At 37.9% G+C, this 27,044-nt stretch overlaps 3 protein-coding genes across 8 annotated transcripts; 1 reads left to right on the forward strand and 2 right to left on the reverse strand.

Annotated features, from left to right (window-relative positions):
* Positions 1 to 1,121: 1,121 nt before the first annotated feature.
* Positions 1,122 to 6,199, reverse strand: LOC149926143 (uncharacterized). The gene is made up of 4 exons (XM_090160686.1): positions 5,964 to 6,199; positions 5,793 to 5,869; positions 4,448 to 4,811; positions 1,122 to 2,915 (listed from the first exon to the last, which is right to left on the reverse strand). The coding sequence occupies exons 3-4, from the start codon at positions 4,800 to 4,802 to the stop codon at positions 1,243 to 1,245; spliced, it is 2,028 nt and encodes a 675-aa protein (XP_090016812.1). The 5' UTR covers positions 4,803 to 4,811; positions 5,793 to 5,869; positions 5,964 to 6,199; the 3' UTR covers positions 1,122 to 1,242.
* Positions 6,200 to 17,824: 11,625 nt separating this feature from the next.
* Positions 17,825 to 21,217, reverse strand: LOC149926144 (uncharacterized). Of its 5 annotated transcripts, XR_016476969.1 has the most exons (5): positions 21,092 to 21,217; positions 20,323 to 20,491; positions 20,200 to 20,253; positions 19,491 to 19,566; positions 19,305 to 19,386 (listed from the first exon to the last, which is right to left on the reverse strand). XR_016476969.1 is itself a non-coding variant. In XM_090160699.1 (4 exons), exons 3-4 carry the CDS (start codon positions 20,225 to 20,227, stop codon positions 18,056 to 18,058), a joined length of 1,359 nt encoding a protein of 452 aa, XP_090016825.1. In that variant the 5' UTR covers positions 20,228 to 20,253; positions 20,323 to 20,491; positions 21,092 to 21,217; the 3' UTR covers positions 17,825 to 18,055. The 5 variants fall into 5 exon arrangements, 2 of the variants coding, with proteins under 2 accessions (XP_090016825.1, XP_090016824.1); XM_090160699.1 differs by lacking the exon at positions 19,491 to 19,566 and having other exon boundaries at positions 17,825 to 19,386; XM_090160698.1 differs by lacking the exon at positions 19,491 to 19,566 and having other exon boundaries at positions 17,825 to 19,386; positions 20,173 to 20,253.
* Positions 20,940 to 26,924, forward strand: LOC149926145 (uncharacterized). 2 transcript variants are annotated; one of them, XM_090160697.1, is made up of 4 exons: positions 20,940 to 21,250; positions 21,314 to 21,662; positions 22,123 to 22,354; positions 24,763 to 26,924. In XM_090160697.1, exons 2-4 carry the CDS (start codon positions 21,387 to 21,389, stop codon positions 26,820 to 26,822), a joined length of 2,568 nt encoding a protein of 855 aa, XP_090016823.1. In that variant the 5' UTR covers positions 20,940 to 21,250; positions 21,314 to 21,386; the 3' UTR covers positions 26,823 to 26,924. The 2 variants fall into 2 exon arrangements, with proteins under 2 accessions (XP_090016823.1, XP_090016822.1); XM_090160696.1 differs by having other exon boundaries at positions 20,940 to 21,662.
* The last annotated feature ends 120 nt before the right edge of the window (positions 26,925 to 27,044 follow it).

Here is a 27,044-nt window from a genome sequence, read left to right on the forward strand (position 1 = left end):
TTATCCGCTGGCGACTGTGACGTCGAAAGTAACATATCACGTGAGAGCACGAATGCCATTATAGAGACAGCTAGCAGATGGGACATACAATTCGCGGTCAATGGATCGATCGATTTATTAATTGTTCTTTAAGACAAATGCCTAAAAATAGGAAACTGTAATGCCAAAACACTAAGCATTTTTATGTGTTCCGCCATTTTGTGATTGAACAGGTTATGTTTTGAGTACTCTTTAATTTCGAAGTGTTCCGCCTTTTTTATGGTTGAAACATCCGACTATTTCTTATCTATTCAACCATTTTGTGGTCGAAAATCTACTAAAATTATGAAATGGGCAAATTACCAACTTGTGGGCCCCCAAGTGACCAAATAAATATTGGTCTATTGACGATCTGATTTTTTCTATCGATTGACCCTTCTAAACCTTACGGTTGAAGCTAGTGTTGTAAGTCGGAAAATTTTCCGTATTTTTCCGAAAAAATAGAAAATGTTTTAATTTCATGATTAGTCTAATATATTGTTTGCAAATTGAAATAAAGCGCCATTTTCGCCACATTTTTTCGAGTATAAAAGTAAAACTGAACCTCTAGACTAGTTTAAACTGATTAACCATGTAACACCAAGTACACTATTAATGTTTTGCAGTATGTTTACTGATATTAGACATTTTCTATCGATAAAAAGTTAAAAACATTTAAAAAGTAATTTATGTTTCAATTTGTTGTTTTTCCGATTTGCGGAAAATTTTCCGCATTTTATTTTTCCGGAAAATGAACAACACTAGTTGAAGGGTTATGTCAGATTCGGCGACGGCATCGGCGGACAAAACAGTACGTGATCTTAGTGTAAAAAACGCAAAATTTCGGAGCGGAATCGGCATTATCTTAATGAGTCTCGGAGCAGAATCGGAAAAGTGTTTTAAGACGGTCATATCTCGGAGCGGAAACAAAGGCATATTTAACTCGGCGTTTCGGAAACGGATAGTCACTGTATGGGTAAATGGTCTCTGCAACTCTCTACTTTGAATAATGTATAAAAAATTACCCAAGTGTCATACCTGTAGTTATTTTGACGCTTATGATTGAAGTAAAAAAAAATACATTTATTTTGGTTTAATGATTTAAAATTTATTTATCATATAACCACATACAACTTTGGCAATTGCTGACGCGATGACGTAATATGGAACAGTGTGCGCAAGTGCCTTGAAATTAATCACTAACGCGTATTACTATTTTTAATGTTACTCCTTAATGCCGTGAAGTACATCTAGATGGCGTTTCAAATGAACTTTCTGGGTTAATTTCTTATGACAAACGTGGCACTCGAAAGGCCTTTCGCCAGTGTGTACTTGCATGTGCAGAGTAACGGCCGCTTGTTGGTAAAAGCCTTTGCTGCAGACGCTGCAGTGATAGCGCATTTCCTTATTGTGTCTTAACATATGCTGATGTTTCCCGGATCGATTAGTGAACCTCTTGTGACAAATTTCGCAATGAAAAGGCTTTTCGCCCGTGTGAGTCACCATATGAGACTGCAAATTGGAACGTTGGTAGAATCTCTTGGAGCAAACTTCGCACTGGAAGGTCTTTTCAGCCGAATGTATTTTCATGTGCTGATTAAAAGTATCTTGAGACTTCAGTACTTTTAGACATAGTCGGCACTGAAGACTCGTTGATCCGTCGCTTTGATCAGTCAGAATAGCGAATGTGTCGTCAGCCTTATGAGCGTGAGTTCGCAGGTGCTGTTTAAGATTCTCGGACTGAGTGAACCGCTTAAGACAGACGGGACAACTGTACGGTTTGTCGCCCGTGTGAATCTTCATGTGACGTCGTAGATGACCCGACTGCGACAATAATTTTCCGCAAACGTTGCACTGAAAGGGTTTCTCTTCGTGCGTCCTTAGATGCGTTTGAAGGCTGTATTTATTAGCGATACCCTTGTTGCAGATGGGACATTGCAAGGGCTTAACCTCCAAGTGCGTGGAACTGTGTCTTCTTAAATGAACGGCGGCCGAAAACTGTTTCTGACAAATATCACACTGATAAGGTTTGACTTCGGCGTGAATTACCATGTGTCTTTTGAGTCTGTTTTGTATCGGGAAACATTTCCCGCACGTTTCGCACATGAAAGGCGATTTCCCGGTGTGGTAAGGCATGTGATTGGTCAGACCGCTTTTATTTTTGAATCGCTTAGAGCACACGTTGCATTGGTACAGCGCCTCTCCGGCGTGCGTCGTTTTGACGTGCTCAGTGTAGGTCGCGTGTTTGTCAAACGTCATTTTACAGGCCGGACATTCGTAGCTTCTTTTCGGTTTGGCGACTGCGCGATTGCGTTTCCGTTTACCGTGCTGTTTCAAATGATTCAGATAATCCAAAGGTTTATCAAATGTCTGACGGCAAACTTGGCAGTCGAATTGTTGTTCTTCGGAATGCGTGCGCGTGTGCGAACGTAGGTAAATGGCTCGTAGGAATGTCTTCCCGCAAACGCGGCATTTCTTATTACTTTTGTTATTGTGGCAATTCGGCGGATGCTGGCGGAAATCGCGCGCATTCTTGAACGTTTCGTGGCATAATTTACATTTGTATATATTAGCGGCTCTTCGAATCTGTTTGCGTCTTCGGCGCAGGCGCATTGGCGCTTCTGGAACATTGGAAGTCCCAATCGTAGACGAGTCGAACTTCGGAGTCTCCGAGTCAGGGTTACTCGATTTCTCAATCGCAGAGCTCGCTTTGATGTAATGAATAAAAACGACTTTTTTACTGAAAGTCGTTCCAACTCCGTGGGCGTTGCGCAGATGGGCAAACCAAGAGTCGGGGCGCAGAAAAGTAATTCCACATTCGTGGCACTGATTATACACGTACAATGGAGCTAGAGGTCTTCTTGGACCAGTTGCTTCGGGACCTTTAGTCACATTCTCTAAAAGAAAAATTGGAGACATAATATTTAAGAAAACGATTAATTTAACTAGATAAAAACCAGAATTTTAAAGGGAATAGATCAATATTTGGTGTGGAACACCAACACTTCCAATATTGGCCTCGGGATTATATTGTTTTAGATATTACTGGCGCTAGTAAGTGGCTTGCGGGGCTTGCCACCACCCTCCTACGCATTGTAACCCGGCCACCTGAATTAAAGGCTTTAAAAGTCGCTCGATGACTTAGGCCTAAGGTGGTGCCTTGGGTATTAGCCTAGCTGATTATTCTAGCTCAAATTGTTAGGGATCTTCAATGATGAATACGTTGAGGTTATATTCCCTTTAAAAAGGTGCTAAATTCAAATGATGCTAACAATAATGCCCTTAAAATATCTATCAGTTAGGTTAATTTACTGTAACTCCCTAACTAGAAGTCTAGGGGGATAATCTTCATTTCACTACGTAAATGAGCGATAAATGGGATATCGTATGGTGCTACATTCAGTAAAATTCGTGTAAAATATAAGTGATTATTACCACGACCCGTAAAATAAACATTTCCCACCAAAGTCAATGACTTTGTAAACGCAAAGACTATCAAGGTTATGGTTCCGTAAGAGTTTAGAGTTCCAAACCCGAGGGGATGGTGCTGACAGAAGCGTTTAGTATTAAAACAACAAAGGATTGGTGCTGGCGGAAGAGTTTAGGGTTAAAACCCAAAGGGATGGTGCTGTCTTTAAAACAACATCGTAAAAAGGGTTTTTGATGTTGAAATTAGAACGAGAGAGCCAATTACATTAACTGTTGTTGAATCTGCTGCTCAGATAGATAAAGGAGATAAAATCGCATACAAAGACGGTGGCGCCATCGTGTTACAAGTGTGGCAAATAATTCTTCGGATATTATCGATTTCATTTTAATTTTTGAAAAATATAGCTGATAAACACATTTTTCAGCTAATAAAACTTCAGAGGCTACAGCCAATCTAGGTTGTAAGCTATTTAAGTTGATTTATGGTTGAAGCTACGTCTATAATTATGTTTTATAAATGTGTAAGTTATTCGAAATTATTATACTGAGAGCGACGTATGGAGTGACGTCATACGCAAAATGTCAAGCGCCTCTAGCGTCAGTATTACGAAAATCAGTTCCGAAATCTCAAAATCAGCATAAAAACAAGGAAACCAACAAGTAAACCATCCTCTAAAATCTCAAAATCAGTTTCGGATTTACGAAATCACTTTGAGATTCAAATTTTGCAAGGACTGACCCCTTGTAATGACTTGAGTTAGAAGTCCACCAAAAAATTAAAATGTATGGTCCTTCAAGAAATGGATCTCTGAAAAGATTGTCCTCACGTAAGTTAGGGAACTGTCACGCTTCGAGAAATCATTCATTTACCTATACTTCAGACTTATTCGGGGATAAATATTTTTGAACTCTAAGGATAACACCCCTATCATGAGAACCTTCGAAGATTTCATCATCCAGCTTGAAACAAAAATGTTTCAAGAAATAGTTGAGTACTTACGAAGCACAGTTGAATTAGTTGATGGTGCGATGGATTTTTGCCATTGATTTCTTTCATTGAGCTCATGAGTACTTAAAGCATTGTTGGATAGATTTTTGTTCAACAAAGAAACAGGTTTGGGAACTGATAGGCTCGAAGGTTGAAACTGGCTTCTCAAAACAGACTTATTAAATCTGGCCAACCCTTGCTGTTTTGTAAAGTCTGAATCTCTTGTGCCGCTTACAGTTGGACCTCCGCTAGGCATACCGTGAGCTTCAATGTTTAATCTCTTGTTAACGACTATTATGACTTCAGGCTCCACCTCTGGTTGCGGTCTTTGTTCCTCAAGTGACATGTTTCCAGCGGATGTGTCCATTTCATTAATCTGAAATAGTAATTCCATTAGTACATTGCGTTACTTAATGTTAGTTGTAAATATGTTAAATAATATTTAACACAATTTACCAGGAATACACTTACTAGCTTAAACTTTATGAAATATTCAACAATTCTTAATAATATGGATAAGTGGAATATAACAAAAACATGTCAAAAGCCATAAGAGGGAGTGGCCAATATTGGAGCCTTTTGGGCGGGGTGTGACTAATAATATGGGTTATATTCAATTTAAGAGAAACCAGAAATTGGACAAAGTATTTTTTTAGATTGTTTTTGAACTAGACACACCTATGGTAAAACTGTTTCAGATATTCTGCTTGATTTAACAAGCAAAGCTAAACATTTTCAATCCTTAAATGAAAAGTGCAGTAAATTTGTGAAAGCGAATAGTTTTCTAATGTTTTATGACAACCAAATCATTTGATGGCCAAACCTGTAAAAATATACAATTCTGTAAGTTTTAACCATAGCTGTGTAAAGTCACTGATACTGTTATTAATAAAGGGGTCCCTATTTTTCCTCAAAAACCACCTACTAAAAGAATACCGAAGCTATCAAACACCCTCTGTCGTCTTTATGCCAATGTCAGCATGATTGTCAATGGTTGAATGAACACATTTTGGTGGAGGCTTGGGTAATCTTGTTCTAATTGAAAACTAATTCGCAAATAACTTACAGCCAGCTGGTAACTACGATTAACTTAATTGAAAAATTATCTATTAATAAGATAGTCATGCATTAGACATTATTTGTTTCATCACTGCATAATATCAAGTGAAAATACTGAACTTCAGAAATATATAACATTGCCGTGTCAATGTTTTGGTAAATCAGCATGTATCTGAATTGTGATATCTTAGTAGATAAAAAATGTAATGGTAACTTTGGAATTTAGGTATGACTCATAAAAAAATCTTAGCTTAATAACTATTTCTATACTACGAAGAATCTTCAAGAAAAATCCGACCCTAAAACGTCAATAGTTAATAGTAGAGTCCAAACATTCGCTTTGCTTTTAAGTCATATTCAGCAGTTCTCCTTCATCTACAAAAAATAAAAAAGGATGAATCACAAATTCTTACCATAATGCAAAATTAATCTTAGAAATAATGGACTAAGAAGATCAATATTTCTTCACCTTGTTAATTTTCTTGTAAAATATCTTAAACTTTGTAATTTAATAGAAACTAGGTTGTATTTACACCCATAAATGATATCTGACAGAAGACAATAACACTGCGTCACTTCTAGAAATTTCAACAACTGAACTGATTAGTTGCACAACACTTTGAGCGACAGTCTGTCGTGATTTCTTTATTTTAGGGGTGCGTTCAGAGTGGTTAAATCAAAGGACAAAGCGATTATTAACTTTTAAATTTGTCTTTCACAAGGCAGAAACTTTTTTTTTTATTCAAGGAAGAAAGGGCTGATTTGAGTCTGAGAAGACCGCGAGCCCGGCGAAACACCATCTGATTAATCAGGGCGAGATATGTGTAACGGCCACGCCAACGGGGGGATACGTGGGGACAGGGGTGGGGACACCCGTGGCGGAAGTATTCCGACCACCCGTTGGGGAATTGGTAGTCGTCCTCACACGACCATCCACAAACTCAGCCTCCCGGACGCCTGGGATTACAGGAGTGAGCCACTACTCCCGGCAAGGCAGAAACGTTACGGCTGCGAGCGTCGACGCAAAACAAGCGTAAAGCTTAGTTTTCATTATGGAGCGTCATAATTTTTTTTTTCTTTACACACTTAAAAAACGTTGTACGTCCCAAAATCTGAGTGGCGCGCAGTTACGTGCGCTAGTGGAAACTAAGACTAAGCCCTAATGAAAACCAGCAGGAATCCATACCTCTACTTGGAATGCTTATCCTGCCGTATCGCGTATGGTAAGAACACTCTGACGGATTTAGCCCCGCCTCCGAGAGAAAAAATCCCCTCTGCGCGTGCTCCCCTCTCACGTAGTTGTTTGTTATGTTAACATAGTGACGTCAAAAAAACCGTCAGCCACATCGAGACGAAAATCTGCTGCAATAAGCATTCCAAGTAAAGGTATGGATTCTTGAAACCAGTCATAGAGTTTATTAGAATAAGTCGATCCCGCACCGGCAATAGCGACTAAGGCGTAATATTCTAGATTATTTGCTGAAGTAATAATTAGCTTATTTGCTGAAGTAATAATTAGCATAACTGGGTTGTAGAAACTGTTATGTAAGACAAAATTGTTAAGACAACTGTTGTAATACATAACTCAATTTGCGGTACTTTAACAAGATAGGTCTTCATGGCGGTACAACCATGCCTTTAAAGTATACATTTAAATATTATAAAATAAAAAAGGGCTCATCGGCGATTTCGTATTAAAGGAAATATAACCTCTGGTATTTTTGTCGCCCTTCAACGGTTTCGCCGTTGGCCACTCCCTCCTAAGACTTTAGAGGTTTTGGCGCTACTTATATAGTGGTTTACTGACGAGGTAATCCATAGATATAGGAAACGTATATAAAGGTCTAGATAAAATATTTCAAAGGGAGTGAATACGAAGGTGACAGCTAGCAGAAACGCGTAATTTCTGCAGGCTATCCTTATAAGACGCTATCGATCGGTAAGAAAGCTCGTGCTATCGTCGCGAGAGCCATCGTCTCCTGCTTAAAAATTATACTAAAAGTCACCAACAGATGGTGTCTAAAGACTAAGGCCTGCGGAATAGTCAAGCACTTAGTACTAAAATGCTAAGAGAGCTCGCGCTCTTGGTCACGTGCCTTCCTCGGTGTCTGCTAGGTGTCAATTCCGTATTTTATGTTAGGCTTAGACGCCCCGAAATTTATCTAGACCTTTATATACATTTCTTATATCTATGAGGTAATCCCAATAATTGTGGGGGTCTTCCATACAGATCGCGCTGGAGGTTGTATTCCCTTTAAACATGAGCCAGAGAACAGAGCTAGATATATTAAAGCTCATTGAAATGTAATCAAAACTAAACTTAAGCAAGAGTGTTATTATATTGCTCTGTTCTCTGGCTCGCGTTTTATGCGCGATTGTATAATTAAATTTTAAATTTAAGGTTTAATAGTTTATGAAGGCACATCTTGCCGAAGTACTTCGATTTCAGTTACTGGCTTCCAAATCATTTTGTCTAATATTTCACCGTTGGTAGTCTAGCTTTTGTTCTAAAATTGTCGTCTGATAAATGATGGCTCAGCAACGAATCAAGAGGTGGCGGTGGGGTAATTACAATTTATCGTTTGATTTGACTCTCTAGAATATTTTTGCCAGCCTAGGTTGAAATCGGCTTATTTTCTGGAAATGCGACCAGTACAGTAACTGTAATTCTAAATTTTTATGTTCGGCCCTCCAGCCCTGTTCTCTCTAAAACCCCAGAAATAGCACTCAAAATATGTTGTGAAATTAGTACTTTTTCTGGTTCAAATTGTGGAAGTGTCGCTTAACTATCTCGATCTAATATGCACCTTTATGGGATAAAGTAGGAACGCTGAATGTTAATAAATAGGAAATAGAAGACTTAGACTCATTTAATACTGGGATTTAGTAGAATTGTATATTCATTCATGGGTCCGAGTGAGAAAGTTTTGTACGGACCATAAATCATTTCAGAATAACATGCAAAGGTGAAATTTTTTAAATTGTAATCATGCCCTATGGTTTCCCAGATTCGCCAACGCTTATCGCAACCCGGTTTAACTTATGAAAAACCTTTCCTGTTTGTTGTATATGGAGCCACCAGGTGGGGCTAAATGATGTAACAAACAATATATATAAAAATCTGGCACTGGCAGACAGACCAGAATAAAATGTAAGAATACCATGTATTAAGGTATTCATATGATACTATTAAAGTAACAGTATTAAATATAATCTTGTATAGTTAATTAAGACAAGTATGGTTTAAGAATATAACTATAATAACTATTATAACACTGTTTTCATTGTAATAACATAATAATAATAATCAGGTTTTGAAATGAAGAAAATTCATATTGTTCTGAGACGTGACTTCTGGGACCATTTTTTCCAATACATTTTTATTTTTATAAATCAAATCCAAGGGAGAGGGAGATATTTTTATCTCAGATACGATACTTCGGAATAACATAAAACATCTTTTCCCACAGGCTTCCAATCAGAGAGCTTCCGCCAGCACCACACCCCGTTGGCTCGAGTTGCCTAAAAATTAATTCAGCCTATGCCCAATAAATACTCTTCGCTACGCCCAGTGGCGTAAATAGCGCCCCTGCAGTTCCTAGTTACGCTCTTGCACCAATTGCTTTGCTGATAAAATTTCAAGGTTTTTGGACGAATCTATCATTAGCTACTGCGAAATCTCTTTCCCACACTCAAATAAGAAGTCAATGTAACCCTTCAGGTTCATCTTCCCCCGCATACTTAATTTTTTTTATTTTTTATGCTATGTTTACTTTTGTTATTACATTTTCCCTCCCACTCTTGACCATCTATATTGATTTTGTTAAGTATTCGTAAAGCCATATGTAACATATTTACTCATACGGTTGCCACTGTACCTTTATTCCATTCAAAAATCTTCACTAACGGTTTGTTTCACAACGAACCAGTAAAAAGGTGGACTACGTTAGATTTTAACATTTTTATTAATCCTAGCAATTTTGGGAGTCACAGTATTGGCTACTAACATATTTATTTAAGCCAATGGAAAACCTCTTAATTGAGAAGGAATTTTTTGCGTCCGAATTTTAGTCAGTCCAATGTAACTTTATTGAAATTTATAAACTCGCCCGGTTTATGTGGATGAAGTTAAATAATGAGTAGTTTTGAAAAAGAAAAAGTTGGGGAAAACATGGATTAATTTTAATAAATGGGGAAAATGACCAATACGGTTCGGTTCAGAGCTAACTTTCCGAAAATGGAACAAGTCGTCGAAGTGTTATATTCCACCAGCGTTTTTAAAACCCATACCATGCCTAGAAGAGTTAGGCCTAAGCTCAAAAGAATCTGCAAAGACTCCAACCTTGTAGATGCCCCAAAAAAGCTCAACCTGAATTTCAACTATTTTTTCAATAAACCTGCTTCTTTTATTTGACAATGCAAATTTATTTTAGAACCTGAGTCTCTGAAAACTTTATTAATTGCATTAAAAGCACTTGACAGTATATTGTAGTTCATTTTAGCTCCTAAGCCTTGGTTGTTCAAACCGGTTTGTTTACTAAAATAATGGCCGTCGGTTTATCAGACAAAGATAATTTAAACTCGTACCCTAGATTCGAAATCACACTCTCGCGCGTTGCCGATAGCGTTTACCCACTTCCCGCTGGAACTCAGAAAAAAATCGCTCCATGGTTTGCGCCTTACCGCAACCGATGGAGCCCGATTTTTCTGAGGTCACGTGCCGGAAAAGGGTAAACGCTTCGTAACAAAACCGTCAATGGGAAAGCTCTCAGTATTCGAATCTAGGGTACGAGTTTAAATTATCTTTGATCAGAAGTAGAGCTAATTGAGCGACGGCATAATCGGCATTTGAGATTCGATGACGTCAAATTTTACATCAAATATTACGTAGGGTACGGATAACGCAATATCTGTGAAACAAACCGTTAGTGAAGAAATAGAGCTAGTGGCATACTTATGAGAAATTATGTTACATATGGTAAAGCCCTATATACCAATCCCAGTGTTAAATAGAATTAAAATTAATGGTAAACTAAAAACTTAAATAACTTTTGAATGCCACATACGAATTAAATATAGTTAATGCGTGTAATAGAAGTCGATCAACCCCCGCTATAAAATATAAAATTAAAATGGTTAATTAAACTATTATCTTACAAGAAATTATAAACTAAATCCCTGCCTTCAGCTAGGCTAAATTTAAAATCTCTCCCTAATGAAATTATTTTCTCTCGGTCACAAAACCGTGGTGCAATACATTCCGAGCCGTCCCAACCAGGTTTTTCCCAAAACTTTCCGGACTAGACCAGTAATATCCACTCACAGCGATTCCATGGAACCATTATCATGTTCGCGGGCCTCAAGCCCGCCACCAGGTAGTAAGATCCCAGCAAAGGCGCGCTTTTTCCAAGACCATCACCACAAGGTCGAAAAGACGCCCGGATGTTTCTGCTTGGAGACAAAAATGAAGGTAACCTCGAGACTAAATGGCAACCCCCCTGCAACCCCGAGCGAACTTTCCTAGGTCAGGCGACGTCATCCGTACCATCACCGGACACGAGTCTTAGGTGCACCAATGATCCACATAAAATGGGAGGTCACCATTTGTTTTTGTTACAACTCCGCCCCACAGTCCCCAGAACAAAACCAAAAGGTCAGAACTCTGATCTTGCTAGCCATGTAAAGATAGTAAATTGCTCAAGACTCGGACAGTTCGATCAATCGCGCTTGTACATTTTAAAGAATACCCTCGCTAACTATCCAGATTAGATCCTTCCAGAGCATTCCGACCAGAAGAGCATGATCCAGACGGTCATGAATCCGGGAAAAGTAATGCCCTCATCACCATCAAATCACCTGTTGATCACCCAGATGACAGAGACCGATTCTCTCGCCTAACCAGATGTTTTAGACCGCTGGTAAGAAGTTCGTCGTCGTCATCCGGACATCCGTACCGTAATTCGGCTCGTTAGTTACCGTTATCCGGGCATCCGTGTAGAAAGCGCGAAACAAGAAGTCCCCCGTCGAGCCCCTCCAAGAAACCGCGTGTGCGTGTGTCTTGCGTAATTCGGAACCCCGTAATCCGGAATCCTGTAAATCGAAGAGCAGCCACGAAGAAAATCAAGTGATGAGTACAAATTTTCCATAGTAGAGTACCCAGGGTCGAAATCTGAAGCAGCCAGTGAAACGTAGAGAAGAATTCTTAGAAAGAAAGTTTAAGCCCTCGCTATTGTCCGAGGAAAGATTTAAAACAGATCCCCACGAGGCTGAGAGCTCATTCCGCTTCGTATATTTATACCGTTGGGATTATTGTATTTTTGTTCGTTCCACCCTCGCCAATATCATTTGAGTTAGTTGTTTTGTTTAACAGTTAATTGTTACCAAAGTTTAATTGCAGTTTTTTTATTTAGTGTTTAGTGTATATTTGTCTGTGCCCCCGCTACCTTGGAGTCATAGGATGCCTGCATTTACAGACTCGGGAACTGATCCCATAGAAAACCGTTAGAGAGAAAGTTTAAGCCCTCGCTATTGTCCGAGGAAAGATTTACAACAGATCCCCACGAGGCTGAGAGCTCATTCCGCTTCGTATATTTATACCGTTGGGATTATTGTATTTTTGTTCGTTCTACCCTCGCCAATATCATTTGAGTTAGTTGTTTTGTTTAACAGTTAATTGTTACCAAAGTTTAATTGCAGTTTTTTTATTTAGTGTTTAGTGTATATTTGTCTGTGCCCCCGCTACCTTAGAGTCATAGGATGCCTGCATTTACAGACTCGGGAACTGATCCCATAGAAAACCGTTAGAGATAAAAAATTTAATGAATATATGGTCAAGTAGTGTATTTTTTTATGTTAACCCCCCCCCATGTTTATTTGACATAGAGAAATTAACAATATAGTTGTGGAGGCCTAACCATCACTAGAGTAAAGTAGCACTATTCCCTCGATATCAAAAGAACAATAACTGATTTCCCCCATTTTGTATCTAGTGTTTTATAAATAAGTGTTCTTAATTTTATAATGCAATTAAGTATAGGTCCTGAGATTGCAATTATGGGTGTCCTTATGCTGTACCATAATGGTTGGTAAAAGTTCGACTAATTGGGATCGTAGCCACACTAAATTATTTCCTCAATACTTTGGTCAGATAACTTTTTTAATAATCGGCGTAGATCAATGGCAGATTAATCGATTGGCTGAGTAGGCTTAAGTCTAGGGTCCAGAACTTTCCGAAAGGTAAGAGAGTCCGAGACGAAGCAATAGTAAGGTCAGGGCCTCCAAATAAAGCACAGTTGATCCACTACTATGGGCTCATATAATATGACTTCAAATACACTTTGATGAAGCGTTCAGTGTCTACATTGACTGGTCTAGTAGTACCACCTTTGGAAAAAAATTTAAAACTGTCTGGTTTACTGATGGTATCTGAAACCCAATCTGCTGTGAGAGTTGGGGTTTACTATCAAATTGGTAAGCTCGGCTTTCATGAAACTTTGGCCTTTTTCGTATGCGTACGTTGGATATGCAAGATCCTTCCAATATTCCGTCGAAGTTGAATATCCGCTTAGTTTTCAATATAGGACTTTTAAAGACTGAAGTACCTATTGAAGGAGCCCTTGTTCGGGTTTCAGCCTACCACGCCACCGCCATTAACAATAACAATCGGTTGCGAGAAGCACATTTATGCTTCTAAACTCAGTCACGTAAAAGTTAAATAATTTGTCCACCAAATGATTTAAATGTTGAATAAATAAAATTTTCAAAATGGCAAATCATCTTTCAGTTTACATAGAGCCACGTAGTGGCCAACACGAAAAGCTAATAAATTGCTGGATTTTCGTCTGCTTAGAACATATTAAGTTCAGCCGTTTAAAAACTTCACACGTTGGCCGCTGCGTAGCTATATGTAAACTAAAAGCATATGTAACATAATTACTCATAAGTATGCCACTGTACCTTTATTCCATTCAAAAATCTTCACTAATGGTTTGATTCACCACGAACCTGTAAAAAGGTGGACTACGTTAGATTTTAACCTTTTTATTCATCCTAGTAATTTTGGAAGTCACACTATTGGCTACTAACATATTTATTTCAGCCAATGGAAAACCTCTAAATTGAGAAGGAATTTGTTTCGTCAGAATTTTAGTCAACCCAATGTAGCTTTATTGAAATTTATAAAAAATAATGTGTAGTTTAGAAAAATAAAAGGTTGGGGAAAATTACCAATACGGTTCAGTGATCGCTTTCCAAAAATGGAACAGGTCGTCGAAGTGGGATATTCCACCAGCGTTTTTAAAACCCATACCGAGCCAAGAAGAGTTAGGCCTGGGCTCAAAAGAATCTGCAAAGACTCGAACCTTGTAGATGCCTTTGAGCCAAGAAGAGTTAGGCCTGGGCTCAAAAGAATCTGCAAAGACTCGAACCTTGTAGATGCCCCAGTCTCCCCAGAAAAGCTCAACCTGAATTTCAACTATTTTTTTGAAAAAACCTGCTTCTTAGGCTTCTTTTATTTGACAATGCAAATTTATTTTAGAACGTGAGTCTCCGAAAACTTCATTAATTTGCAAATTCATTGCATTAACAGCACTGGACACTATATTGTATCTCATTTTAACTACTAAGCCTTGGTTGTTCAAACAGGTTTGTTTACTAAAATAATGGCCGTCGATTTATCAGACGTAGAGCTAATTGTGCGATGGCATAATCGGCATTTGAGATTCGATGACGTCAAATATTACATCAAATATGACGTCAAATATTACGTAGAGTACGGATGACGCAATATCAGTGAAACAAACCGTTAGTGAAGAAATAGAGCTAGTGGCATAGTTATGAGTAATTATGTTACATATGCTAAAAGGGATAATGAAATTAAAATCGGTGTATTCGCATCGAAAAGAAATAAAAGGTGGCGCGTCGGTCGCTCCAAGATGGCGCGATCTAAAGGAAACAAACCAGACGACATAATAGTGCAGATTGAAGATTTCGTACGTTTACGTTTATTTCGTTCGTAACAACCTACTATTAAATCAAATTAAGGTCGTTTTAAGAGACCTTTTATCTTAAAAATTGTTACTTTGTATGGTTGTAATAACAATGGTACCATGGAAGGTATGCGGTTTCATCGTTTTCATTCAAAGCTACCAAAATTAGATAAGGCTTGGGAAAGACACATAGTAAAACGAAAGTTGTTTGATATTCACATTTTAGAAAGGAAAATTGCAAATTTAGCTATTCCTGAAGCCTATAAAGGTAAGACAATGTTACGCTGGATTATTTATTAAAAATGTGGTAGTTTTTTTAATCTTGAAATTATCAACAGATCAGTTCAAGCAGTATCGACATTGTTTAAGACCTTCGGTCATTCCTTCCAAGAATCTGCCTATTCGTATGCGTGACAGAAAATCAACCAAAGCATCATAAAACAGAACTAGTAGATACAATGAATGGTTAAATAGACTAACCTCTCTGTATAATGCCAGGAGAGAACCTCAAACTGGTGGAAAAAATCAAGCTGAATGCATTGAAAATGCTAATGTCATTCGTACTTTAGAAAAAGGAATTACAGTAAATACGCATGAAGAACATAAATGTAAAGTAACTGCTAGCTGCGGCATATTGAAACCACAAACTGTTGTGTGTTTAACTGGAATTCAATCAATGGAACTTCTTAATGAAATAGTTAAAGAACTTCCAACTGAAGATTTGTCTACCGGGAGTGTTAAAATTAATTAGTCCACTTTTCATTAAGAAAGGCAGGGCAAAAAACTAAGACGAGGGCACAATTTTCCCATTAAGACGCTTTGCTTACATAAAAAGTTGCTAGTGCTAGGGTTCATATCGAGCGTATAATTCAAAGATTGAAAACGTGCAACATTTTTCATAAAAGCATACCCTGGGATTTATTACCATGTGCTGATAAAATGTTCACTGTTATGAGTGCTGTAGTAAATTTGTCAACATCTATTTTGGCAGATAATAAATTTTATTTGACTTAATGTAGTTTTTAAAAAATATTTAAAATAAACATATTACAATTGAAGCATAAGCTTATGAACAAACTCTTTGTCAATTTTCAATTCAATTATTTGACAGTCATGCTTTTCTTTGAATAAATGACTAGATGCCCTACGGAGAGGCCGAAAATTGCAATGTTTAGTTCCAAAGTTACGTGATGTTGGATCTTCGGAAAATAAAATACTAAAGCCTCTATTTTGTAACCTTCCAGTTTGACAAATACTCCAGTGAAATTACATGATAACTTCTTAGTTTTCCTCTACTTGTTGAATACAATTCACTTTGTTTCGATAATGGTAATCTGATTTAAACTGTATTTTTATAAAACAAAAACACTCATAAAAATCATGTGGGCAATAGGTCAAGGTTTACTTCATAAATTCATTTTAAAACAATATTCACCTTCAGTATTGAGTATTAAGTCGTACCACTTTCTTCCTTGCTGATGATTTTTACAAGAAAAAGTATTTATTAATATTATTAATTGATTGAACAATGATATTAATGAAGAAAACCCCACGTTTATATTTAACTGTCCTTATCTGACCGATTTGTTTCCTCGAGATTGTAGTTGGGCTTCATCGCCACTACGTGGCGCTATTGAAACTTTTCGTTGCGAATACAGCGCTTCGAATTAGACCTTGGACTGTAAATTTTAGAGGACGAGTAAAGCGTAGCCTTCCCCTGTAGAATTTTGGTTTCCCCGAGCATCTAGAGAGAGAGAGAGTCCGTCAAGGTCATTTGTACCACGCATAGAGATAGACCCCCCCCCGCCCGAAAGACACGCGCTTTAGTTTTTTTTTATGACCTTGAGCGTCTCCCGTCAGCCTGATCGGTGAACGGGGCATAAAATACCTCGGGAATACCGGTCCTCTAAAATTTACAGTCCGTGATTAGACAAACCGAAAAATAAGATTTTCAAATTTTATGTGATATAACTTACATTGTTAGTAATGATTTACGTGAGAGTAATGTAGTTTCTATCATTGAATTGTTCACTTGGAATGTGTGAGTACCATATTTCGACGCGAAATGGAGACAGAGAGAAGAGGGAAACAAAGAAATTAGGATATCGCATTTGTTTAGATATCTAAACTCAAATTTCCCTAACGCTCAGCGTTGCCAGTTCCTGAAACTCAAATGGGCGAAACTATAAAGTAAATTTGGTCTTAACCAACTTGTTAAAGTAGGAAAACAAAATCACGTGAATACCATATCACAAGCCAACTTCGATTCGTTAACTCGTGTTCATAGTTGGCCGTGCGACGCGACGGTAAACAAAAAATTATTCCTTCCAGATACTGCAGACAGCTAATTATCTTCCACCTTTTATTACAAGATGTTTTAAATAATAATAATAATTAGATAATTAAGATGAATCGATCAAAATTTAAACCGCCATTAGCAAAAGAAAATGAATAATAATTCGTTATTCTTAGGAAAGATGGCGTTGCCGTTCTCCACAAAGTCACTAAAATTCGACCGATTGAAAACTTATGTTTCAAAATCGCAGTTTTAACTGGTTTTCAGCCAACTAAAAAACAATTATCGTACATTATCGTACGCGTGAGCTGAATTATCGAAAAATGCGTACTATATAGTACGCCATTGAAAATATCGTATTTCCCAAAAATTATCTCGAAATTATCGACATGTACGATAATTATCGTACGTCTGGCAACGATGGACTAACGCCCAAGTTCGTCTTCTGAAATTACATCTTAATTGAAATCGAAAATCGACCTATTTTTTACCAATTTAAGAAATTTTTACCAAAAATGACACAATAATCTGAAGTGTCAGTGTGCCGGTTGCTATTCTTTTCAATTCGAATAATTCTAGGTAGATAGAAGGCTGCACTAGAATGGAGTAGCAACCCACTTGTTTCGTGTTTTGTAATAAAAAGTAGATAGATGGAGGTAGCGTTTCCGTCGAGTGGCAATTAATCAATAAGCCTGCTAGCGTTAGTTCTCGAAGCTCTCACCAGGCGACACTATTTCTACGTTTGATCTTCCATTTTCTCCAAATTAATCCCCCCCCCCCTATCCCTCCAAACTTTTACTTCGCGAGTAAAATACATAATTATGTAGCCTCACCCTCAAATTCAAACGATCAATGTAGCCCTTTGAGTAGAGCGTTCAAAAATGCACATCAATCTGAATCTTCAATTGGATCAATGTACCAAGGACAAAATTGAAGAAGTTTATAAATATTTCATTTATTTTTTTCGGGAGCTTAGTGAACTTAAATTAAAATTGAAAAGTTAAAAATGCATTCCACGTATCGTACCTTTATTATGGAAATATATGAATTCGTCACATTACAGTTACGTAACTAGTACCTATGTGCAATATTTGGAGAATTTTTGTTGAAATTCCAATTTCAATAGCAAGTTCTCCTCCATCTTTCTTTTAGCTAGATTATAGAATATGCAACGTTTATGAGTTTGAGGACGTAATTTTCATTATTTAATACGGTGGATTGCATCTAGATGTCTCCTCGGATGAACTCGCTAGATTCACTCGAAAGGTTACTCCTATGTTAGAATTTTTTGCTCCTAAAAGATTTTTCGCGTCCATGAGACACCATGTGAGTCTTCAAAACTGAAAGGTAAGGAAATCTCTTTTGGCAAACATCGCACTGGAAAGAGTCGTCCGAGTGGATTTTCTCGTGTCGTTTTAGACCGTCTTGATTTTTGAATATTTTTTGGCAGACGTCGCACTGAAGATTCTGAGAACAGTACTGATCAGCGTGTGTGGCCATATGTTTTTTAAGATACGCGGACTCGAGAAATCTTCTTTGGCAAATATCGCAAGTGTGGTTTTTCTCTCCACCGTGCGTTTTCATGTGGCGTCTCAGATGCCCGGATTGCGAAAATAGTTTGCCGCATTCGCTACATTGATGCGACTTCTCTCGGTGCGTAAGAACGTGTCGTTGTAGGCTGTATTTGTCGCCGATGGCTTTGTTGCAAAACGGGCACTGCAAAGGTTTAACTTCCAAATGCGTAGAACTGTGCCTTTTAAAGTGAACGGCGGATGCGAATTGTTTCTGGCAAACGTGGCATTGGTATGGTTTAACTTCCGCGTGGGTTACCATGTGACTTACCAAGTTACTGCGTAGGGAGAAACATTTACCGCAAGATTCGCACATGTGCGGTTTGGCGCCCGTGTGGTAAGGCATGTGCACGGAGAGACCATTTCTATCTTTGAACCGCTTGGGGCACAGCTCGCATTGATACAGTTTTTCTCCGGCATGTGATTTCATATGTTCCGCGCGACTAGCGCGATCGCTAAATATGATTTTACAAGCTGGGCATTCGTATGACCTTTCCGATTTGCCGTCAGCATCATTCCGAACGTCCGCGAAATCTTTGTCGCTTCGTTTCCGCCGAAACGTCTTTCCACCTACGTGACTGCGCATGTGCGAACGAAGAGAAACAGCCTGGAAGAACGTCTTGGGGCAAATGTCGCATTTATTTTTGTTGCGCTTATGCGCTTCAGTTAGATGTACTCTGAATTCTTTTAAATTGACAAATTGGGTATCGCACAACTGGCATTTCTTTGATTTACCTTTTCCCACTTTAAGCGCTTTATTATTACCAGGATTTGACGATTTCTCGGACACGGGCTCTTCGTTCATTATGTCGTTTAGATGTACGAATTTTGATTTGTCAACGTAATAAACAAGGATAACTTTTTTACTAAAAGGGGTTTCAACTCCGTGTACGTTCTGCAAATGTCGGTTCCACGATTCGACGGACAGGAATGTAATTCCGCATTCGTGGCACTGACTGTAAACGGTTAACGGAACTAGACGCGTTCTTCGCAAACATTCATGACTAGATGGGTCATCTGAAGAATCGATAATATTACCTGTAAAATATATATATTTTTAAATAAATAATTGAGAGTGACCTCTATCACCAGCTCGATGTTAATTCTTACAGATACACGAGGGAACTCACAGATAAACTAACATTTTAGGGAAGAAGAGGTTTTTAATTAGATTTGTTAGCATCCAGTACATCATCATTGCTGTCTCTGCCTCGTCATCTGTACCCAAAAATTAAAACTCTGATATAAGTAGACAGCATGAAAAGCGAATTCCTTAAACAAAAAGACGAGAGCTCCCGTTGGTCTGAAGTGACAGAATATTAAACTACGCAAAATAGTCAAAACAATACCAACTTTGGAGATATAGAAACTGAAATTCATTAGAATTAACGCAAATTATAAAAAGGCTATAGATTTCCCTTTTGCTATTTTGCCTGGTTTAAAGAATTTGCTCACTTTTCTTGCTATATTAAACCTATTAAATCAACTCATCAATTCTATGATTCGAACTAACTAGATAATTTGAAGGGGGAAACTAAATTATTTGATCCTCCCAATAAAGTACTGGGCAGGGGTAATGCCCCTCAGCCTTCCAATGGTTTCTAAGACCCCTTTCTCTCAACCTCATTAGTACCGGATGGGGCATAGCTAGAGCTATTGGTGCCAGGGGCGGTTCCTAAGGTTTTAGCTGTCTTCCACCCCTATCAATACTTTATGTGGGCAAAATAGTTCCCTCAAAAATTATGCCCATCGCGGACCGCTCCCTCTTTCCCCCTAACTACGCCACATTGTTATGAGTGTATTATATTTAACTTTCAAACATACCCGCTTTATTTGGAAAATTGGTAATACCTCTTTCCACTAATGAAGTTTTCGTCATCGTCAAAAATCCACCTTAAAGATTCTCTTGAAATGAAAAACCAAGTGTATTAGATTTACAGATTTTTACGGGTTTCAGATTTTTTTCGTTAAAACCTTGATCGAGAGGGAGATAACGTTGAATTTCTTATTTTCTATTTAAGATTTTGTGCTGTGATCCATTTTAGGTAATGATGACTGAGAAATATTATCTTCAGGGCAAGTTTCATCAGGAAATGGATAAATGTTGCTTAGGTAAACTGGCTGACATCAAGGATATGATGAGCTAAAGAAATATACAGATTCGTAATTCAAACAGATATATTTTGACACTAGTCCAATCGTTGGTTTAGTACAATGTTCGCAGTATATAAGAATGTATGATTTAAGTACGTAAATTATTGCTGGTATTTATAAAAAATTTCTAATATTGGTTTCTTATATATCAAGAGTTTAAAATACATTTTTGTTTGAATGTTAGTTACTTCCCGCCTACTGGCCTAGCAAGAAAAATACGGAATCCACCAAACCATAGTTTCGACTACGGTTCATGAACTTATTTTTCTTGTGTCACGAGTCCTACTGTATTACTGTTTTGCTAACGTTTAATATAATAATACACAGCATTTGTTTTCAATCGGCTCTTGTTTCAAGTAATGCCTCTAAACCACCACTACTCCACTCTTTTAAATTAGTACAGAGTCCAGTTTCGAGTAATTTTTAAGGTTCTTAATTTAAAGTTATGGAATTCTGTTAATTAAATTTCACCAACTAATAGCCAATAATTAGAGAACCTTATTGAAGTAGTAAAGTATCAAGCCCCTTTCTTTCAACCTATTTAATCAAAATTTGATAGACTACAATGTTTTAAGAATAAAAAAAGTACCTTTAGTAGTGTCAAATACCCACATTAGTCGTTACGCTTAATGATAAACTTAATTACGAAATTATATTTTAGGGCGTGTTTTAACGTTGGCCGTTGCTTTGCCCAGCTCATCTTCACTGTAGTTACATTATGAATTTCTCTAATATGTGAATATCTTTGGTAAAGTTAGACACGTGATTTCACCATTGGAGTTTGGATGATACTATTTCACTTTTTTTAAAGACCTGAGGCAAGAAAGAAAACGCTAATCGCCGTTTCTAAATTTCCCGTTAAGTGACTAAGTCTAGGACAAAAAATGCCCTCTATTCGCTGCTCGTATGGCACATGCAAAAATGACAAGCGGTATACGCCAAAAGATATTAAGTTTTTTAAGTTTCCCAGTGTAAAATATGAACGTGCAAAATGTGAAAAATGGGTAGTGGCTTGTGGTCGGATAGATCTTACAATGAAAGAAATTGACAGTCGATACGCCAACCGAAAAACAAAACAATTTTACGTGTGCTCTTCACACTTCGTTGGTGGAAATGGTCCATCCAAAATTCATCCATACCCAATTCCTAATATGGAAATGGTAAAGTATGACTAGAACCATAAGCCTATAATTATTCTCCATAAGTGTGTCATGCTTGATTTTACTGAGAGCCATTTCTGGAATGAACATTCATTTTGTTGGACCTCAGACCAAGGCATTAGGCCTAATTCAACTCTTTATCCTAGCGAACCCGCACAGGAAACGATGACGTAGGACCGACACTTTGAAATTCGTTTTTAAGTCGCGTATTTATCTCGCTGGTGGCGCTATTATTTTTAGATATGACATGAAATTCGTTTTTAAGTCGCGTATTTATCTCGCTGGTGGCGCTATTATTTTTAGATATGACGTCAATTTCACGTCACTCCACACAAAGCTATCAGTAATTTATTAGTCTATCTTCACTTATGGAAAATGATTTAGCCTTCTGGTAGAACCAAGAACGTACTTATGTACAATACCCAAGTACCTCTTTGATAGAACATTTCACACTTTTAAGGTTACTAAAATTAACGGAAGGAGGAAAAATGTGTCCGAAGGATATTCAGTTATGCAATATTCAGATGCAGAAGCTGGATGGAATTGGAGCGAGTCAACGGAAAATATGGTTGAAAGCTCATCAGCAACGAATATAGAAGTAACCCCAAGTTCAGAAAATGAACTTGACATATGGTCCCCATTGGATCAGCGTCTAGATCATCTCTGCGTAGAAACATCTGGATTTGATCCCCGTAAATATCTTTCGCTAGATCTATAATGTCTGAAAGGCATTTGTCTTGGATTGAGTAAAAGGTGGTAGGTGGCATTAAGCCTGACTTATCATTAGCGTTTAATGGTCTGAAGTCAGTGGTGGATTAAATACCACCAAGACCCTAGGTAGCCTTTAGCAGAAAACTTTATATGTCAACACTTTGAATGTCTAAGGAAATGTGTGGTAGCCCTGAAGCCTGACTTATCATTAGCGTTTAATGGTCTGAAGTCAGTGGTGGATTAAATACCACCAAGACCCTAGGTAGCCTTTAGCAGAAAACTTTATATGTCAACACTTTGAATGTCTAAGGAAATGTGTGGTAGCCCTGAAGCCTGACTTATCATTAGCGTTTAATGGTCTGAAGTCAGTGGTGGATTAAATACCACCAAGACCCTAGGTAGCCTTTAGCAGAAAACTTTATATGTCAACACTTTGAATGTCTAAGGAAATGTGTGGTAGCCCTGATGATTTCCAGAGAAACGGGCGTAGTTTACAACGGATATTTCACTCGAAGATCTATTTGGTCCTAGTTTCCCGTCTTTTTGTTTGCTCGAAGACCTATCGGTACGAGCTATTTGTAAGTTTTTAAATTTCTTCAAATTTGTTTAGGGTTTAGCTTTTTTATCCTTTTCCTTTATGGACTATTCTACATATTTGCTTATTTTATCATCACGTGCTAAGCTAGACTAGGCGCCTAGTCGACATTCAGCCTTGTGTCGAATGTAAGTGGGGTGGCGAAGTGGTTAAGACTCTAGTCTCGCAGCAAGAGGAAGCCGGGTTCAATCCTAACTTGTGGCACTGGATGAAAACTCAGAATCACTTCTTCCGCGGCAGGCGCGGTTCACGGGAGTGGCCCAATGGGCCCGTGCCCACCCAAAAATTTATAATTTATATAAACTTCCATTTGATTTCCTCCCCCAGCCCCTATTATTCCCTGCAGTATGGGCCCACCTGAGTATAATTTTCTAGAACCGTGCCGATTCCGCGGTGGTTTGGTAAGAGATCTTCCTGCTGATTAGAGGGCCGTATTAAGGCATGTCCCAAGTGAGCCATGGCACAGGGGCCTCCAAGGTTAGGGGCCCCCGTCTTCGAAATAAATATGTTTTCAATTTGTTTTTAATATTATTATTTAAATATTTTTTTAAGTTCATTCGTAAAATTTATCTCAGACTAAAGTCATACAGCACCAAAGTAAGGTTTTCAGTTTTTAGGGGCCCCAAATACTACTTGGCACAGGGCCCCCAAGAGTGTTAATCCGGCCCTGCTTCGGTTTCCCCTTACTATACAAACTAGCTGAGGTTACCTGTAAGTGTAGAGAGCTAATGGCTCGCGTGGCTTGAAGGACTTGCCACCTCCCTCCTACGCAATTTAACCCGACCACCGGTCATTGGGTTCACAAGTCACTAGTCTGGTTCCTTCAGAATTAGTGTAGCAGGTTATTATGACCTCCTTTGCTCTTTTTTTAACCATCCAAATACGCGATTTTACGCGGAACTTGGCCATTTCCCCGAAGAACATGACCAATTTCCGTAGCTCTTCAGTGTGCACGCGGGGTGCATTTTCTGGTGAGTTTACTTTCCGAGTGAGTGACCTTAATTTTCATTCCGGGCGCAATTTCTTAGCGACGGTAGCCAGCCATTCAATTTGAAAACAAACGCCACGTCTTATATTCGATGTGATTTAAGCCCCTCCCGTTTCTGGAGCCGTATTAGACATTCCAAGGGAATAAATATATAATTTCCATGTGTCAGTACTACGCGGGTAATTTTTTAAAACTGGGAAACTATGCCTTCTAGACATAATAACTTACGACGGGTATTAGTTTAGTTTTTTAGAACGCGTAAAAGAAAACTACATCAGTTCATAGAACACGCTGGTGCAGTGTTGAAAATATTTAAACCACGGTTGGCTGATTTAAATCAAATTTGTCAAGATTTAAATCAAATTTGTCAAGATTTAAATCAAGTGATTTTTTGAAAAAAATCGTTGATTTAAATTACACAATGTATTTCAACGAGGGAATAAAAATTGGTAATAATAGGTTCTTAAGAAATTAAAATACATAGAAAATCTTAACAAACTAAAATTTTAAATTATAATGAAATTAAATTAATATTTCATTTAATTCAAGATTAGCTAAACTGATAAAAGTAAAATATCCGTTAATTATACAATGAAAGAGCCATAAATTGTATACAAATCAATAAATTCAATAAAAAAAAATTAAAAAATCGATGGATTTGATTTTTATAAAAAAAAGTGCCAACCCTGATTTAAACTCTTAGCATACCTCGCTCGCTCCGACACAAATAGTGAACCAAGGCCACAGTGTCATAACTAATTTTTGCTGTTTCTTTTAATCAGGGCTTATCTTTTTTATTTATTTAGAAAGAGAACCGATTGACATCCATACCGAATCATATTCCGTCTTGCCTTTGTACCAGGGTAATGCGTATCATCGATATCATCAGTGCCACAATTGCGGTATCACTTTTCTATCACTTCAAAATTGGAGATCTCATTTCGAACTCATTCACAGAAATGAGCGTTTTATGAAAAAGAATATAATCGTATATTATATGGCCCGTGAATCAGTGAGAACCCATCACGACAATTGTCAAATTACTCGAATAAACGTTGCAGAAAATTGTATTCTTCCTGATAACGTAGAAATGCCGTCTTCCGATGCTCCAGAGCTTTCATTGGTAATCCAGAACGCGCGCAGTTTATCAAATGAAATTGAAATTTTTGATTATGAGATTGAACCAAGCTCTTTGAAGTTGGCACTCGATGATGCGACCGATTTGTGGAGTGAAGATGATCTCGTTGGAGACGGAGTTGTCACCCAATATGTAAATGTTGCCAAATCCGAAGCTGCAACTAGTGTCAATAGAGAAGATTTTATTGGTATAAGCAATGAAGATTTGAACGCAATGAACTCTGAAAATTTGAGAGATACGAATTATGAAGACTCGAACGATGCGACCAATAAAGACTTCAATGGTATGAATACTCAAGATTTAAACCAAACGGCAGTAAAAAATAGTAAAGAAACCATTGAAACCGCTGGCAAAATCAATCGAATTAGTAACAAAACACCCACAAAAACTACAACAAATGATAGGATTTTAAAGACTAAATCAAAAATTAAAGCCTCTAGCAAAGCGGTCAAAAAATTGAGACTTATAGATATAAAAACGTATAAATGCAAGTTGTGCGAAAAACTGTTTGAGAGCTACAAAGAATTAATGTCCCATATATCGGAAGATCACGGTAGCGATGAGAAATTAAACAAATGCGAGGTTTGTAGCAAAGTGTTTTTGCGAGCCGTAAATTTGAAATTGCACATGCGAAGTCATTCGGATCAAAACCCTTTCGATTGCCAATTATGCGACGAAACTTTCGCCGATTTTCGTAACTTTAAAATCCACAGTAAAACACACAAGCCACAAAAGTCGTTCAAATGTTCTCTTTGCGCCAAGTCCTTCGACAGCCGTCAGCTACTCAAAGAACACATGTCGAATCACAAAGGCGAAAAACATCACCAGTGCCCAATATGTCTGAAACAATTCACAAATCGATTCGGCCTCAAATGTCACATGTTGTACCACACTGGCGATAATTCTTACATGTGCGAAACTTGCGGTAAATGTTTTCCATTGGAGTATAGATTGGTTCAGCACATCAAGTTGGTCCACGCTGAACAACCGCGTCAATGCGAAATTTGCCATCGAACGTACGCCAACGAGAGGTCCTTGAAGAAACACATGGTATTTCACACGAAAGACAAACCGTTCAAGTGTACAGTTTGCAATAAGGAGTTCTTAACCGAGTATTTCTTAAAATGTCACGCTAAAACGCATTCTGCTAAAGCACACCAATGTAGTTTCTGCGGTACCCTTTACTCGCAGATTTCGCATTTGAACAGACACGTTCGATCAGCTCACTCAAAAGAAAAACCCCAGGTGAACAGCTATTGCTATAAAGGTAACAATGGCAACGAGCATACCTACAAGAGGAAACCCCAGTGTAACGTTTGTTACAAGAAATTCGCGGACATCGCGAGCCTAAAGCAGCACATGGAATTGCATTCCAACGAAACGCCCATTCAATGCGAAGATTGTTTTAAAAGATTTAAAACCGAACACATGTTTAATCTACACAAGTTTCTTTATTCGGGAAATAATTCGTATACTTGTTCCATGTGCTCCGAATGTTTCACTCGCCGTTTTTACCTGGAACTGCACATGGCGGATGCACACAATGTGAAATGCCATCAGTGCAATTTCTGTTCCAAATCGTTCAGACAATCGGGCGAATTGTCTCAGCACGTGCGAGTGCATACTGGAGACAAACCATTTGAATGCCGCTTGTGCAAAAAACAATTTCGTCAAGGTACTCACATGAAGACACATATTAGACTGATGCACAAGAAGGGAGCCGAATAGATGAACAACCATTATGATTATGTTCGCTCTGTATTTGTATAACAGTGCAAATAAATTAAATTGTTATTAGCGAAATACAATAATTACATCTTAAATTGTCCTCACATTCATATATTACAGAGATTAGTCCAGTATTGAGTTTGAAATATTATCGATTTAAATAATTTCCTGTATTTTTATGGAGTAATTTTAAAATTTACAAAACGTTTGTTATATAATTCC

The sequence above is a fragment of the Leiobunum rupestre genome, chromosome 10, assembly GCF_980474605.1.
Source record: "Leiobunum rupestre chromosome 10, qqLeiRupe1.1.hap1, whole genome shotgun sequence".
Classification (NCBI taxonomy): Eukaryota; Metazoa; Arthropoda; class Arachnida; order Opiliones; family Sclerosomatidae; genus Leiobunum; species Leiobunum rupestre.

What these genes read in the sequence shown, in the direction of transcription:
- LOC149926143 (XM_090160686.1), bottom strand. Translation starts at nt 4,802, where the DNA reads ATGGACACATCCGCTGGAAACATGTCACTTGAGGAACAAAGACCGCAA. An exon ending in AACTAATTCAACTGTGCTTC is followed by an intron (nt 2,916 to 4,447) that starts GTAAGTACTCAA and finishes TTTTTCTTTTAG; the next exon opens with AGAATGTGACTAAAGGTCCC.
- LOC149926145 (XM_090160696.1), top strand. Translation starts at nt 21,387, where the DNA reads ATGCCCTCTATTCGCTGCTCGTATGGCACATGCAAAAATGACAAGCGG. An exon ending in CAATTCCTAATATGGAAATG is followed by an intron (nt 21,663 to 22,122) that starts GTAAAGTATGAC and finishes CACACTTTTAAG; the next exon opens with GTTACTAAAATTAACGGAAG. An exon ending in AACATCTGGATTTGATCCCC is followed by an intron (nt 22,355 to 24,762) that starts GTAAATATCTTT and finishes TTATTTATTTAG; the next exon opens with AAAGAGAACCGATTGACATC.
- LOC149926144 (XM_090160698.1), bottom strand. Translation starts at nt 20,227, where the DNA reads ATGACGAAAACTTCATTAGTGGAAAGAGGTATTACCAATTTTCCAAAT. An exon ending in CAATTTTCCAAATAAAGCGG is followed by an intron (nt 19,387 to 20,172) that starts GTATGTTTGAAA and finishes TATATTTTACAG; the next exon opens with GTAATATTATCGATTCTTCA.